This window comes from Trachemys scripta, chromosome 4 (genome assembly GCF_013100865.1).
Source record: "Trachemys scripta elegans isolate TJP31775 chromosome 4, CAS_Tse_1.0, whole genome shotgun sequence".
NCBI classification, from domain to species: domain Eukaryota; kingdom Metazoa; phylum Chordata; order Testudines; family Emydidae; genus Trachemys; species Trachemys scripta.
In genome coordinates this window covers 111,484,798-111,502,089 of record NC_048301.1, presented here as the reverse complement: position 1 = coordinate 111,502,089, position 17,292 = coordinate 111,484,798, and the positions used below count along the sequence as shown (strand labels likewise).

Sequence of the window (17,292 nt, the reverse complement as noted above, 5' to 3'; positions counted from 1 at the left end):
TTTGGGAACCACTGCTCTAGGGTGACCAGACAGCAAGTGTGAAAAATCAGCACAGGGGGTGGAGGGTAATAGGCGCCTATACAAGAAAAAGCCCCAAATATTGGGACTGTCCCTATAAAATAGGGACATCTGATCACCCTAGTTTCCTCAAAGATAGACTGTAACCAGTCTCTTTCATCACTGACTAAAAAGATCACTTGGGCCTAAGTTCACATAAGTGAACACTAATACGGTGGGTAGAAAAGTTGCAGATGCAAATGGTAATAGCTGGGCATCTAAATACTTGTCTGCAGACACAAATCCATTAGTTATTACACCTCTACCCCGATATAACACGACCCGATATAACACGAATTCAGATATAACACCGATAAAGCAGTGCTCCGGGGGGGGGGGGGGGGGTACTGCGCACTCCGGTGGATCAAAGCAAGTTCGATATAACGCAGTTTCACCTATAACACGGTAAGATTTTTTGGCTCCTGAGGACAGCGTTATATCGAGGTAGAGGTGTACTATTATTATTTGTGTTACAGTAGTGCAGAGAGGCCCCAGCTGAGGTAAGAGCCCCATCGTGCTGGGTGCTGTACACAAACAGAGCAAGAGACAATCTACTGTAACCCAAAGAGCTTATAATTTAAATAGACAAGACAGGCAAAGGGAGAATTATAACAATTTTTTTTAACAGATGGGGAAGAAAGGTGCAGAGAGAGTAAGTGACATACCTAAGATCATTGTGGCTGACCAAGGTATTGAACTTGATCTTCTGAACCCCAAAAGCATCCTCTCTCGCTAATGAGCTACCACCATTTCTGTCTACAATCTGTTGGAGGTGCATAACGGCACCTTGCAAAATTAGAGACTGGATTCAGGCCCAGCTGAGACTGGGCCCTTCAATTTACTCATATTGCAATGTGGCCATTTGAACTAGTTACATACTGTAAACTATCAATGTTTTTAAGAACAAACCAAACCAATGATGATTGGGCTCAATTAAAACATTTTTTTTGGAAACGATAAAGTCATCATCCATACATGTTCATGACAGAGGAAAGGAAGGGAGAAGGGGTAACCAGAGAGTGAGAACCAGAAGAGGTTCAGGTATACAGAATTTTTGCTTCCTGACACTAACGCTGGAGTGGGAATAGTCTCGCCCCTCAGTGTGCAAAGGGGCAGGTCATGATCCCTCTATCCCCAGACCCTTCACATAGGAAGGGGCAAGCTGGGAAATTCACATCATTGCCCTTAACCAATCCCACAGGAAACCAACCGTACAGCTGATACAGCCTAAGCACACTATGTATGCTTATGATTGAGCCACTCTGCACTGCGGAATCCCACCTAAAGAGGGGCTCCAGAGATAGTGATACGTGGAAGAGGCAGAGCGAGAGGACCTTGAATTAGTACACAGGCTCAGAGTTTTATGCCGATGCCCCTGGTCTCCAGTAGGTCTCAGGAAATCATTAGTTTTGGGAGGGGGCTGATTTCCCTTCTTTTTCCATGATGGAAACACTTACCCCTCCCTTCTGTGGAAGAATTATCAGGAAATGCTGAAAGGGGAATCCAGGATTTTTCCATTGGGAGAGCACGATCTAGTCCTACTGGGAGGTTCACTACTGAAATAATTAGCCAGAGTTCAGATAGTGAGATGGTGCCATGAGGTAGCAGGAGGATGTAGGGATACCAGAATCTAGTTCCCAGATGGTCCTGCCGCAGCAGAGATATCAGCCACCATTCAATGAACCATTCTTTCAAATTATCTAGAGCAAGATAGCCTACCTCCCATTCACACTATGACCTGGGATGGCAAAATATTTATGAACTTGGACTTGAATTTATGGACTTGCATGAGCTTAAGCAGTGGAGTAAATAAGAGAGTTCTGGGTGTGAGCATAAAAACAGAGAACCAAAATAGTGCAACATTCAGGCATTATTTCTTCCTCAACATACATATATTCCTTTCACCTCAAACACTCCCTAAAAGTAAAGTTCTCAAAGGGTATTTCTACTGCAACGTTAGCCCAGGATTTGCACTCAAGCTCAAGCCTAACCGCCTTTCCATCTACACACAAATCACACTAACCCAGGGCTTGGACCCAGGGTTCCAGGACTCCATGGCGGGTAGAGGGTCTGAGCCTAAGTCAAGCCAGGACCTAGAAGTTCAAGCCCTATAGCTCTGCAGTGTAGATGCAGCCCCACTGGACTCGTGCTCTGAGAATCTGTGAAAAGTATTCCATAATCCAACGGGGCAACTTTCTTTGTCCTCTGAACAGTCAAGTTTGGTGAACAGTGAAGTTTTCCCACACTCCACCCCAAACAAAGGGCTAGAGCAGCCACATTTGGGGAGGGCACTAAAATGCCTGGGATATGGGTGGTTGGATTTGGGCCCACATAAAGCAGTGTAGATGCTGGAATCTCAAGATGGAACCCAGGGTTCAACAATTTCTTACCCGGGGTTACAAATGAGTGTAGCTGCTCAAGCCCATAATCATATGATGATGCCCCTGTTGGGAAGCTGTTTATCATAACAAGGAGACAGGCAGATATGGTGAAGGGCCTGGGAGCTGCACCTGTCAGGCAGAGAGCCTGTGCTGGAGAGTTTCAGCAAGCAGGAGTTGGCTGCAGAGACGCCTCAGTTGGGGAAAGCTATAAGGACTGAGAAGCCCTGGAGACGATGACTAAGACAAGAGCCAGAGGGGCAGTGAGATTGTTCTGAGTTGCTCTGCATCTTTGCTGCTAAATTAATAAAATAAATAACTTCCATGCTGCTATTGTAGCACGCTAGCCCGAGGAAAGCTCGTGAGTCTGTCTATCTGCAGTGGGACTCACACCTCTCAACTACTACAACAATGCAAATAAATAGTAACAGTAAGATGTCAAGAATTATATTTATCTTTAATAAAAAGAGCAAACGAAAATGATTTTACAAAACATTTTAGAATTTTGAAACTTTCATATTCTAAAAGAATAAAGACAGATTTATTTTTGAGGCCATCGCTAAGAATTGTTGCATAAGGATTACTGTATGTATGTACAGCATCTAAATTATATACCACATGTATTATCCCAGAACATGGAAAAGTTAAAGGGGAACGGGAAGTAGCGGAATAATGGAAATGAAAGATATGGGTGAAAGCTGACTGGCAGAAAACCAGACTGCGGAGAATGGTGCCCCGCATTTCAAAGGTACCTGTCCCAAATATCCCTTATTTGGGTGGGATTTCTAACCCCCTATGCCAGACGTGGGCAAACTACGGCCCGCGGGACCATCCTGCCCGGCCCCTGAGCTCCCGGCTGGGGAGGCTAGCCCCTGTCCCCTCCCCCGCTGTCCCCCCATCCCCGCAGAGCCACGCCGCTGCACAGGCAGCACTCTGGGAGACAGAGGCTGCACGCTCCTGCTGAGCAGAGCGGCAGCGTGTCCGGCTCTGGCCGGCGCAGCAGCCAGACATGCTGCTCTGCATGCTCTGCTCAGCATGGTAAGTGGTAAGTGGGCCGGGGCAGGGAGGTTGTATAAGGGGCGGGGGGTCCCGGGAGGCAGTCAGGGGACAGGGAGCAGGGGGCGGTTGAATGGGGTGGAGGTTCAGGGGGTGGTCAGGGGGTGGGGAACAGGGTGGGTTGGATAGGTGTGGGGTTCCAGGGGGCCTGTCAGGGGGCGGGGGTGTGGATGGGATCAGGGCAGTCAGGGGACTGGAAGCAGGGGGGTTGGATTGCGGGTGGGGTCCTAGAGGGCGGTTAGGATTCTTTGCTGGATTGGGGCCAGAGAGGTATACCGTCTATTCCAAGCACTGAAAAATCATGAGTCAGGCTCCCCTGCCCCCCAAATCATCAGATTGGCTTACACACCATGAAATTAAAAAACCAAAACCATACAAAACCAATAAAAAGTGGCTTCTTTTTATTTGCCTTCTGGTTTCAGAGTGTAAAATCCTGGCTCCACTGAAGTCAATGGCAAAATTCTCATTGACTTCAATGGGAGCAGATTTTCACCCCGAGTCTATAGGATGCACTCACATCACATTTTCAGGCTTTTCTCCACAGCCATGAGGGCTAGGGACTTACTTAAAAAAAAAAAAAAAGTATGTGGAGATTCTCATGTAATCACTTGCCTCCAGCAGCTAAACTTTAAGATAAACACCCAGTTTCACGAGACTCTTGATAAACGTGTAAGAGCAGGCAACAGTTGTAGTGCTCTGAATCTAGTAGGAACAAGCCTTTAGTTAAGGATTGCCACCTCCTCATCTCCCTGCAACTTTTACCGGACAGTAGTGCACCAGCATGACTTTCCTCTCATTCAGTTGTGCATGGACAGCTCCAAAACTGAATGTAACACAGACTGCAGCACAGACACATTTTAAATGTGGCTGTATTTGGATTACAGAGTTCTGCATTCTTTGCTCTGTTCCTACTTCCCACCCACGTCCTCTGAGCTCTATGCTGATGTGCACCCACCTTTCCCGTCTCACTTAACCACATACATGCAGCAACATTAATTTCAGCCCCTGAGCTGCAGATGTTAGCTCTCTATTGTAAGGAATTGCAAGAGTGAGGTTTGGAGAAGCCCATCTGTCTTGTGAGCTACAACCACTACAACTGAATGGGAGGTAATGGGCAGTAGCTGGTAGAGCAGAGGTTTCAGTCTGGTTAACTATTGCTTGTGCTATAAACTTATGGGCACAAATTACCAAGAATCAACTTCAGTTAAAAAAAAAGCACCTTCTAAGAAGGCAAATGTCTAACATTTTACACAAGTCTCTTTATTCATCACTGAAATTAGAATGAAAGCTATTAGATAAAACATATAGGCTGCTAGCCAGACTAGAAGAAAGCTCATTAGTTTTGAAATATAGTTCTTTTTGCTGTAATCATTAGGAAGACAAGTAACGTGTCATCACAAAACAGTGAAAGAGAGTTTTAACTCTCACTCTTCAGAATAGGTTCCATGTTTCTTCCTTAATTATCAGTTCATAAATCTAGAGTTTCTTGGCTGATACGAGAAGGATGGAGGTAATAAGTGAGAACCTCATAAAATCAGTGTAATGTAGCAAATTAACAAGGACCTGAAGTAATTCGTTTCATCATATACTATATTCTCAAAACGTAAATAGGTCTGTAAGAAAAACATTGAAACTGCAAAAAATGTAGATATTTGACAAATAAACCGGGATTTATTGTCCACCTATATGGTATATAACAATAGCTTGCAGTTATATAGTGCCTTCCATTCCGAGGTATCCCAAAGTAATGCAAACTTTATAAACTACCCCCACAAAAAAGACAACCGATTAATTTATGGCTAAGGTTGCTCATTGCATCCCCTACCAATGGAATCATAAAAACTCCAGAAAAATCACCTTTTAAGCCAACAATCAACCTCAACTCATGAGCCATACTAATGAAATGTCAGCCTATCCAAATGATTCCTCAGCTCCACATCAAACTCCTTTTCAATTCCAACATACTATATAACCAACCTCTATTTCCTCACAATCACACTCACAACTTTAACTCCACTGTGAGGTAGATGACCTAAATGCCAAGATCTTTAAACATGGGTACCTACAGGTAGGTTCCTAAATTCTCATTTAAGTACCTAAATATAAGTGGTTTGATTTCCAGAAGTGGCCTTTTCTTGTTTTCAGAGTTTAAAAAAAGCTTTTATTATTTTCCATATTATTTATAAAAAAAATAGGAAATTCCAGACAAAAACTACATTAAGAGAAATTTAACGTTGCCTGGATAAGCACACAAGTTGGAAAATGACAATATGCATCTTGCCTCCTCATGTGCATGCATTATGACACAGTCTTTAATTACATGACCACACATCATTTGTCATATCATACAATATAGTATTTGATATTCTTTCTATCACATTAGAGACATGTGCAACATCTGAGAAAAAAATTCCAGTCTTCAAAATGTTAAGGATTGTATTAAAGAGGACTGTGATCAATTGTTCTCCATGTCCACTGAAGGTAGGACAAGAAGGAATGAGCTTAATCTGCAGCAAGGGAGATTTAGTTAGACATTAGGAAAAAAATTCTAATTGCAAGGATAGTTCAATTTCTAATTCCAAGGGAGGTTGTGGAATCCCCATCATTGAAGGTTAGATAAAGACCTGTCAGGGATGGTCTAGATTTACTTGTCCTGCCTCAGTGCTGGGGGCTGGACTGGATGACTTCTCGAGATCCCTTCCAGCCCTACACTTCTATGATAGACTGGATCACTGTTAGAACAATGAAAATATGGTGAGTATATCTTTAACAACCTGGAGTTTATCACTAAAAATGCCTCTGCCAGTTTTCAGCTTCCTATTCCCAACCATTCTGGCTTTATGGCTATTCAAAAAAGTTCATAGGAATTATTTGTATAATGAGAAAAGTGCATTTCTCCCCCACTGTTCTCATACTCAAAAATATACATACAATCTCTTATTTGCTCGTTAAGAAAAAAAAATCACCTTTTGGACAGAGACCAAGCATGGAAAATTTCAACCCAAAAAGTGAAAATTTTGGACAGTTATGAGTGACTAAAAACAGAGGGTTAGGATGGAAACCATTATGCAACATTAACTATCGCAGTCATAGCTGCTCCCATGATAGCATCTTATTTTAGGATGTTGTAATAACAGGTATTAAATTGACACAATACAGATGCCCAAAAATATACTTCAAGTAGACAGACTGTGCTTGTGTGGGCTTTGCCCCTAAGTACTCCAGGTTTATCCCGAGACAGGCTGCTGGAGACGGGAAGTAACGTCTGAAAGCCACTGCTGTGTTGGGCTAGCAAAGATGCTTTTTTTAACTCAGCTGGCAGAATTCTGGTCTGGGAACACTGCCAGGTTCTAGTCCCTCCTTTGCCTACTCCCTGTAATTTCATTTAACTGACATGTAGAAGACATGTGGGCTGGCTTCTACTGGTACTTCTGAGCCTGGCAAGTGTCATAGGTAATATTAAAGCAGATATCCATGCCAAAACAGTTATGAATTGTATTTGATCAAATTACTCCTAACTTAAGACTAACACTTGCTAGTTTCCAAGACCAAAAGAATGTCTGATGTCAGGAATTATTTTGTTAAATCTTTTCATGCCAGGAGTTGGATTCCTCAAGTACAAAGATAAGGGCAAAATCTCCCTAAAGCTTCAATTCAAGTTAATGGGACTTAAGGACATACTTAAATCCTTTCTTGAATCAGGACCTAAATGCAAAACCAATGGAGCTGGTTGAAATATTTTCATCAAAACTTTTGAGGAAAAGTTGCTTTTTGCCCAAAACGAAAAAAATCATTTTGGGCAAAATTTTCATTTTTTTTTCCCAATGAAAAACAATTTTGATAAAAAATTTCATGTTTTGGGACAAACTCAGTTTTTAAAATCTGAAACTTAGGCCAAACCTCTTCCAATTAATCCCCTTTAATACTTAATTTGTCCTCCCAACTCTCCAAAAGGAGCAAAAGGCACCAGTCCATGTGAAGGGCAATAGAGTAAAACACATTTTGAGTGCCTAGGCCATGCCGGTTTTGAAACGTTACAGGCAAAAAAATAACAAAACACCTGAATTGAAAAATACCACATCTTTGGAACCCTAATATTACATTTATGCACTAATCAATTTCCTTCAAACATTCCACAAAATCTCTACTATGGAATAATACCATGGACAAGAAATTTTGGGAAGTCTGTTTTGTTTAAAAATGGATTTTCTGACCGAGGCAAACTAGAATGCAATTTACTTTGCCATATTCCATTGGATACTGGCAAAAATGATTTCATCAAGATCATTCCTTTCACCACATATCTTTTCCTCCTATGCAATCCTGCAGCAACATTGAAATCCTGTGTTTATGACTTAACAACCGGTTGCTATGAAAATGATTGAAGTGATGTAGTTTCAGCATTTCAAGCAAGTAGGTAAAGATGGGCCAGGATGAAAACAGACTTTATTTAAACCACAATACTGTATCTAATAATTAATAAGGGGACCAGGAAAACTAAATACATAGTATGAAAGATGAGGAGTTTCATTTTTAAGTACTGCTTGTTTAATTGTTTTCCCATTCACTCAGAGCCCCTATTTATCAGGATGTTTGTGACTGAGCATTTTGTGCCTGAAATTGACTCCAAACAAATGACATCATGGGGCTCCATGCCATCCATTCTCTTAATAACTATCTGATCAAATCTGCTAAACTTATTAGAAAGATTTATTTTCTTTAATGGGAAGAACCCCATAGATGCTTGTGGTACTTCGCTGATGGTGAAAAGGCAAGGTGGGAGTAATCACTACCAATGACAGGGATCCAAGGTCATAAATTTCTTAAGCATCTCTTTCAGCATCTTACTGAAGCACTCCACCAGCTTATATGTCTGAGGGTGATAGACTGATGTCTTTAAGGCCTTGATTTTCAAGAGGTCACACAATTCCCCCGTTAGCTTTGAAGTAACATTGATCCCCTGGTCAATCAATATCTCCTTCAGTATCCACCTGTGCAAAAATCTTCATCGATTTGGTGGTGATAGTAGCCGCAGTGGTTGAGCAAAGGGAGATGGCCTCTGGGCACCATGTGACGTAATCCATTATCACCAGAATGCACTGGTACCTGGCCGCACACTATTCATGGTCCCATCAGGTCCATACTGATCCTTTCAAATGGTACTCCAACCACTGGGAGAGGGAGTAGTGGAGCTCATGTGTGGTGGGTATCATAAGCTGGGGGAGGCTCAGCCCCCCCAAACAGCCAAGCATGGCCCCGCCCACGCTCCACCCCCAGGTCCCTGCTTCCGCTCTGCGGCCTGGCTCCAGGGCTGCAGGTGGAAGGGGCAAGTCTGGGAGCTAGCCTCCCCCAGCCGGCAGTTCATGCGCCGCCCATGGTGGAACTTTTGGGGCCTTGTCCATCAACACTCCAGGTACAATGCGCAGTAGTCCCTAATCTCTTTTTGTTCCCCTGCCAATAAAATTTGAGGGCCACCCTTTTAAAGGTCTTCTCTTGCCCCATTTGTCCCTCTCAGGGTATTGCATGTGCCGGTGCAGTACTTTGCAGCAGAATTTCTTCAGGACAAGAAGTTGTACTCCTTACTTCTCTAGTTTGGGGGTCCTTAGCCACCTGATACAGTCTCTTGTCTCTGAGTTCAAATAAAAGCCACTGCTTCATCAGTCATGTATTTATCATCTCATCAATTTATACTGGCAAGTTAGTCATACGCCCTGCTCAGGGTTGGGTCGTCCTTCTGTTTGTTACAAAATCTACATCTGCCGCCAGCAAGTTTAAGTCTAGGGGGTGTAAGATCCTCTGTTTCCCCTGAATACAAGGAGGGCACTGCTTCTGTGGGAGCTCCCTTTGCTCAGATCTTCTGTCTCTCTGACTCCTGATAACTTTTTGGGTTTCTGTGACTCAGGGGCCTCTACATGAGAGTCTGCCCCTTCCAGGGAGTCGTTACCCCATGACTTTATGACCTCCCTGAAGAACTCCCAATCCCAGCCCAAAAATCACCAGGTAATCTAGTGGATGGGCCACACCTGCTCATACTCTTCCTATAAGGCTTCCCACAATTGACTGTACCTCCTTTGTGGGATATGGGCACATATCCACATGAACACACTGGAAGTAGATAGCATCGGGAGGCAACCTTGGGGACACTGTTAGCTGTTCCCTAATCAATGTTGGGGTGCACCCCAAGTATACTTCTACTCCTGTAGTCCACACAGGAACTAATATCCTGATCAGGCCTCTTTTCCTAGCCATGGTATCAACTGCCCATGGCTATTCAGAGTTGCTAACCATTAAGAGGCAGTCACAGCAGAAATGTCCTCACTGTCCATGTGAAAAACAACTTCTGATCGAGGGATTTGCCCTATCCCTTGACTGCCCTAGGGGAAGCTGAGTGTCCGAGGTGGGCCTTCCCTCAGGATTGAGTTTTTCCCCAGCACTTTGTTCTAAGTGAGACCAGGCTTCTGGGGTCTTGCCATAGCTGTGGATCACCTGGCGGACTAGGTTTGGTATTTGGTTCCTTGGAGCTTGCTCCCATTGCCAGGCCGAAAGATCCGTAGTCTACACAATCTGTAGATCTTAATGAGCATCTTCAGGCCTAGGTGTTCCACTGGCTGGGTGTGCAGCTGCCATATAGTTTTCTGACAGCCATATTGTGAGGGCCAATGTCTCAGGTCTGTGCCGCAACACTTGCTCCCATCTTCCAGCCAGGAGAATTTCCGAAAATTGCTCCAGCATGACGTGCTCGGCCACCAACTCCCTGGTCTGCTTTTTGGGCTGGAGCCAACACTAACAATGTTCTTTAAAGCTCTGGGCTGCTGCACAAGGTCAGGCCCCCAGTGGAAATTTTTCCAGGTGAAAGTATCAGTGGGTCTCGGCATTGATATCAAAGATGTCTAAAATAGCCGCCTTGACCTGTGCATAGTCTCGCGTGTCCACAGAGTTGAGGCTCCAATACACAGCTTGAGCTGGCCCAATAAGATAAGGTGTCAGCAAAATAGTCCAGTGTACAGATGGCCATCAAGCTGCTGTGGTGACCCTTTCAAAACTGAAGAGGAAAGCACCCAGGTTGTCCCGAAGTCCTATCTTTGTGTGTTTTATGAGACGCCTTGGGGCAGGGGTGTGGTTCGGCATCCCAACTGCTAGCCCCTCGTGGTTGTAAAAGGGTTGCCACCTGCTGGACCAGGCATTATTGCTGCTCTTGCTGTTTCGCCTCAAGCTCCCAGATGAGCTGTTGTTGTTGCTGTTGATGTGTGCTGCTTACTGTTGGGCGACCATTTATTGAAACAGCTGGTTCTGTTCCTGCTGTTGTTGGGAAGCCTGTAGTTGTTGGCTGTCCATCCACCACTTCATCAATTTGTCTATACCCATACTTCCCCCACCCGCAAGGCCTTACAGAAGACCTGGGATGAGAGACCACATTCTCCTTCAAGTTGTGATGGGCAGTGCTCACTGCTGGTGTTGCCTAATGTTTAGGATATTAGGTCTCTACTCACCCTGCCTCCAGTGTCTCTCACTGGCCATTCTCATGCCCCTTGGGGGTCTGCCTTTTGGTGGGTGTTGACTTGACACTCTGGTCAGGTCACTAATTAGACTCCAAGGAAGATATTGGGTCCCACATCCTCACAACTGGGGGGAACATCAGTCTATCTGTTGACCCTCTACGGGCATCCAGCCCCAGCTGCAGTGTTTTCAAAGTCTCTACCCTCCCCTTGCTTCCCCAAGGGCGAGTCTGGAAGTGAGGGTTTTCATGCTCTTCATAACAAGGGTGGTTGGTAGGGCAGCCCTGGCCCTGTCACTCCACTGGACCCCAGCTCAGGACCTTGTAAGAGGCCAGCACCCAGGAATGCCTTAAGGCTGCCTCCGTGGGCCACTTCCTACCGCCCACTCTCCCAACAAAGTCTTATAGTTTGACACAAGGTAGTGAAGAAAGAGTAACGGAACCTTCCACCCTTCTGGGCTCAGAAGGCAGGCTCTTTTTCCCAGGGAAAGGCTTCTGGAGCATCCTTCTTTAGGAGCTCTCAGGTTAGATCTCTCTCCCTGCCCTGCCAGGCATTTGCTGAGCTGTCTGGCTCCCTTTTAAGCCCCACCTCCAGCTGTAGCATGCTCTGCAGTGGGGTGGGCGGGGTTGCCTTGGGCCAGATTTGCTACTTAACTCCTTCAGTCCCAGTGTGGGGCTTATATACCCCACCACAATAACCCATCTGACTACAGACTGGGGTGAAATCCTGTCCCCAGTGAAGTCAATGACAGAATTCCCTTTGATATCAATGAGGCCAGGATTTCACCCCAGCTCCTCAGTTAGGATATACCAGTGTAACACCATTGATATCACTGGATATCATGTGCCGACATGATGATTTATACCAGCTGAGGTCCTGGCCCTAAATCTGTAGGTTATTGGACATACATAGAATTTTCCTACACTGGGAGGGAATAAAGGCAGCAGAAATGAACATTTTACCACCCAAACAGGAAAGGAAAGGTGTCATATTCCTCATGTTTATTCCAATTATGGTTTCTTTCTTACCTCACAGATACAAGTAAACTGTTGTTCAATTTCAGTTGTCTTAGATTAGGGAGATAAGCACCTGCAGGATCAGAATAAAGAATCGTTTTGTAGAACTGGTTGCAGAACATAGGAAACATATGCCCGACCTCACAAGCTCAAGCAGCCCACAGATTTTTCAGATGCACTTCTTACCCCTCTTGACCACTTCTAACACTCTAGACTAAGTTTGAAAAGTTAATGACACGATTTCAGTTGTGCAACATTCCAGCCCCTGCATTCTTTCATTATAAGCTTGCATGTTAGCTGCAGTGGTTTCAGAGTTATAACCTTTGAAACTCCCCTCTGAAAAGCACCACGTGGCATCATTCCCAACAAGAACAAACATTAACAGAAGTGTTTGCTTGGAGGTGATCATGTGTTGCTCAGTCTGATTCTATATCCTTATTGACTAATAATGACTTATTCTGAAGAGTTAAGGAAGATTTACATTATCTCCCTCTGTGCAACATATCCCCATATTTTTTATAGTTCGCTCTTGATTCTCTCTTCTACATCTCTCTCTTTACGCTGTTGCCTACCGCATAATAACTGGTGATGGAATTGCAGCATATGCTTCTTACAGCCAAGTCATACTTTATTTGAGAAACTGAAATCCTCTTACTGTATATTTTTCTAAATGTGATTCTTGAACCAAGCAGCAAAAGGTGCCATCTTATTTGTCACAAGCCCATCATGTTATAATTAAGGCTGCGAGTTTGTCATGAAGGTCATGGAAGTCATGGATTCCATGACTTTCCAGGACCTCCGGGACTTCTGCAGCGGCCAGTGCGGCTGGCCCGGGGACTGCCTGAGGAGCTCGGGTAGCCCCGGGGTCAGCCGCACTGGCCGCTGCTGGGTCAGTCTCAGGCCACTGCCCCCCTCCTCCCCACAGCAGCAGGAATTTGGGTGAATGTGGAAAGGGGCTCAGGGCGATGCTTATCTTGGGGGGCTCCCTGGAAGCAGCAACATGTCCCTACCTCTCAGCTCCTAGATCTGTGCACTGCCTCCGCCCACCGTTACTGCCCCCGCAACTTCCACTGGCCACAGTTCTTGGCCAGTGGGAGCTGCGGAGTCGGCACATGCAGTGGAGGCAGTGCACGGAGCTAGGAGCTGAGGGAGGGACATGTCGCCACTTCTGGGGAGCCACGAGGAGCCAGGTAAGGAGCCTGCAGTCCCACCAACACCCCTAGCACCAACAGGGATCCTGGGCTGCTCCCCCCACCCCCGATAGGGTGACCAGACAGCTGCCTGAGCTCCTCAGGCAGTCCCCGGGCCAGCCGCACTGGCCGCTGCAGAAGGTTTTTAAGGTCAGGTTTGACAAAGCCCTGGCTGGGATGATTTAGTTGGGAATTGGTCCTGCTTTGAGCAGGGGGTTGGACTAGATCACCTCCTGAGATCCCTTCCAACCCTGATATTCTATGATTCTATGACAGCAAGTGTGAAAAATCGGGATGGGGATGGGGAGTAATAGGAGCTATATAAGACAAAGCCCCTAACAGGGTTCCATCCCCACTCTGAACTCTGGGATACAGATGTGGGGACCCCCATGAAAGACTCCCTAAGCTTGTATTCTACCAGCTTAGGTTAAAACTTCCCCAAGATACAATTCCTTTTCTTGTCCTTGGATGGTATTGCTGCCACCACCAAGTAATTTACACAAAAATTCAGGAAAAGGGTCACTTGGAGTCCCTGTTCCCCAAAAATATCCCCCCAACCCCCTTTCCTGGGGAGGCTTGAGAATAATGTGAGTACCAACCAGACCCTTTGTCTTCAGGACACTGAAAATCAAACAGGTTCTTAAAGGAAGAACTTTAAAGAAAAAGTAAAAGAATCACACCTGCAAAATCAGGCTGGAAGGTAACTTTACAGGGTAATAAAAAGATTTAAACACAGAGGATTCTCCTCTAGGCTCAGCTTCAAAGTTACAAAAAATAGGAATAAAACTCCCTCTTAGCATAGGGAAAATTCACAAGCTAAAACAAAAGATAATCTGATGCATTTCCTTGCCCTTACTTACAATTTCTGTAATTTTAGATGTATCATTTCAGGTATGTTTTCGGGATCTGTTTTACCTGCCTGGTCTCTCTCTCAGTCCAGAGAGGGAACAAATAAAGAGAGCACAAACAAAACCTCCCCTCCCCAGATTTGAAAGCATCTTCTTTCCTTATTGGTACTTTTGGTCAGGTGCCAATCAGGTTATTTGAGCTTCTTAACCCCCTCAGTACATCTGGCCAGGAGGGATTTTATGCTACTGCATACATAAAGGTCGTTACCCTTCCATTTATATTTATGACAGCCCCAAATATCGGGACTGTCCCTATAAAATCAGGACACCTGGTCACCCTACCCCCGAGCACCCATGGTGCCCACGGGCAGCCCCCCCAAGCACCCGCAGCACTCCCTCCCCCCCCTGCAAGATTTAGTCAGGGGTATATAGTACAAGTCATGGACAGGTCACGGGCCGTGAATTTTTATTTTCTGCCCGTGATTTGTCCATGACTTTTACTAAAAATACCCGTAACTAAAACATAGCCTTAGCTATAATTGCATTGACCAAGATCCCAAAAGTCCTACCTTTGTTTTGTTATTATCTAATTTCATGTATTTTCTGCATATAATCTATTGTTTGCTGCTTGGTTTTGTAAGTTTCATAATCATGAGTAACCTTTACTTAATTATTTGAAATTCTTCACTCTGATCCCATGGAACATTTTCCTTTTCACTTATTTCTAGAGGCAGTTCTGAATCAAAACCACAAAACCCAACTCCCCTAAACCTTGGAGCAATTGGGATACAGGTACAAATTCTGTATCTCAGCCACCATCTCTATTAATCTCTGACTAATTCTAGATCTTATAATTCAGTCCAATGTATCTTGTTTTAGTTATCGCAGATGAAGGAACGACTTTAAAATGGTGTCTGTGGGCATCCTGGTTTCACTATATGGTATAGTTGTATGACATTTTTTATATAACACAGTACACTAAAATCCCTTTTAATTGTCAGAAACAAATGTTCTATTTAAGTGACAGACACAGAAGCTGGTAGAGTTGAGAAACAGACCTGGTATGGTTCGACCTCCACCAGTTTTCTACCAGGGGAAATTTCCCTAGACAGGGGGAATTCCCCAGTACAAACCTCCAGTCACTTTGCAGCCTGAACCCTTTCTCCAAACCATAAGAAAAGCATCATCAGTTTGATGCTATATGGGCCATTGTAAAGCTAAACAGTTATGTTCTTGAAAAGTATATTTGTGAGCCCTAGGGATAAGCCACCTCTGGCAAGGCATTAAGATAATACAAATAATACATAATGATAATAGTCCAGAAAAAGGAAATCATTCCAACTTTCCCTTCTATTTGATGGAAGAATTTTGACCAGGGCCTCCTGGGATACTCCCATCCCCAGCACATCCATGAATCATCTCTCAATAAATGAGCTACTTATGTGATATGTCCAATGCTGTTTGAGAGCTATTATCATCCACATATTGGCATCTGTGTTTTTCTATACAGGCACTGCAGACCACACTGAAAATATTTATCTGATTATTTTGCAAAGGTCTTTGGAGCACTTTAAATATGTAAAGCACTGAGTGAAACTAAGTTATAGTCTCTTGTTGCTTCTTAGTTTACAGCAACCAAAAGCAAGTTAGATGTCCCTCACAGCACAAATAAAACATGATCCCTGCCCTGAAAAGCTAGCAGTCTAATGTCAGACATGATGCAAAGAAGAAGGTAACAAAACAGTTCAGGGGCTTGGAAGAGCCAAGATTAGGGCCAATTATGCTAGACATTGAACAGACACATATGGGATAGTCCCTACTATAGAGAATTTATATTTTAAATAAACAAGACAGACAAAGAGTGGGGAAGAGGAAGTATTGGTAGCCCCAATTGACAGATGAGGAACTGAAGTGCAGAGAGATTAAATGACTTGCTCAAGGTCACAAAGGAAGTCAATGGCAGAGCAGAAACCACAACACAGATCTTTTCAATCCCAGTCCAGTGTCTTAACAAGACCATTCTTCTTCTTAGGTTACACCAGTAAAATTAATCAGTTACTCAGCAAAGGCTAGTTCACAGGATGATTAAGCAAAAAATGTATTAAAATGAGAGTATATTAATAAATGTGTTTGACTCATTTCTTATGGGCATCATAGTAGAAATGGGTATTAAGTAGGGATGTGAATGAGGGGAGGGGAGGGGAGTGGCCTTGCAGACTAGCTTGGCAAGGGCATTCTATTCCATGCATATAGGGTTAGTGTGGAAAAGGGATTCAAGAAGGTAGAAAGGGTGACAGTCAGAATCACAAGCCAAGATTGTTTGAGCAGATAATTATTTACTTCTTTCCTCTAACCCAGTCCTCCATCTCAGAAATTCTATTGCTCTTGGGCGCAAGCTATCTGATGGTAATGCAAGCTGTGGTAACTTCTAAACTGTTTAACTCTAATGGGCTCTTTAGTGAACTAACATAGAAAGCATTCCATGTGCATCAGGGCAAAATTCTGCCAACAAGATTCTTATTTACTAGGATTTTACAACATCACTCTCCAATACTACAGGCTCTCCCTTTAAGTTTTACTACTACATATACAATTGCTTCATTGATGTTAAGAGTTCATTGTCTGTCTAATTGTTTCAATGATCCTGACTCCTTATGCATAGATCCAAGAATGGATCCAACTTAGAATGGCTGCCAGAAGGCAACAATTGAAACAGAATGCACAGCATTGTGGGCAACTTGATTAAAATCACCTAGGCATAAGAGAAGCCATGTAATGTCTTAGGCTGGGTCTACACTACCCGCCTGAATCGGCGGGTAGAAATCGACCTCCCGGGGATCGATTTATCGCGTCCTGTCGGGACGCGACAATCGATCCCCAAATCGACGCTCTTACTCCACCAGCGGAGGTGGGAGTAAGCGCCGTCGACGGGAAGCCGCAGAGGTCGATTTTGCCGCCGTCCTCACAGCGGGGAAAGTCGGCTGCGATACGTCGAATTCAGCTATGCTATTCACGTAGCTGAATTTGCGTATCTTAAATCGACTCCCCCCTGTAGTGTAGATGTAGCCTCAGATGAATGTATCCACCATTACTTTAAACAGGGATTTCTACAACTTGGTCATGAATACAGTTCCAGATATCAGAGGGGTAGCCGTGTTAGTCTGAATCTGTAAAAAACAACAGAGGGTCCTGTGGCACCTTTGAGACTAACAGAAGTACTGGGAGCATAAGCTTTCGTGGGTAAGAACCTC

The 17,292-nt window shown here is 44.3% G+C and overlaps 1 protein-coding gene across 5 annotated transcripts in view; it reads right to left on the bottom strand.

The window, feature by feature from the left end:
• Positions 1-17,292, bottom strand: part of LRRC56 (leucine rich repeat containing 56) — a gene marked incomplete in the record, with an annotated part of 158,073 nt that overhangs the window by 38,107 nt on the left and 102,674 nt on the right. For all 5 annotated transcript variants that reach the window (XM_034770383.1, XM_034770384.1, XM_034770382.1 and 2 more), the window contains 1 exon segment: positions 12,016-12,076. In XM_034770383.1, coding sequence (XP_034626274.1) covers positions 12,016-12,076 — 61 coding nt within the window.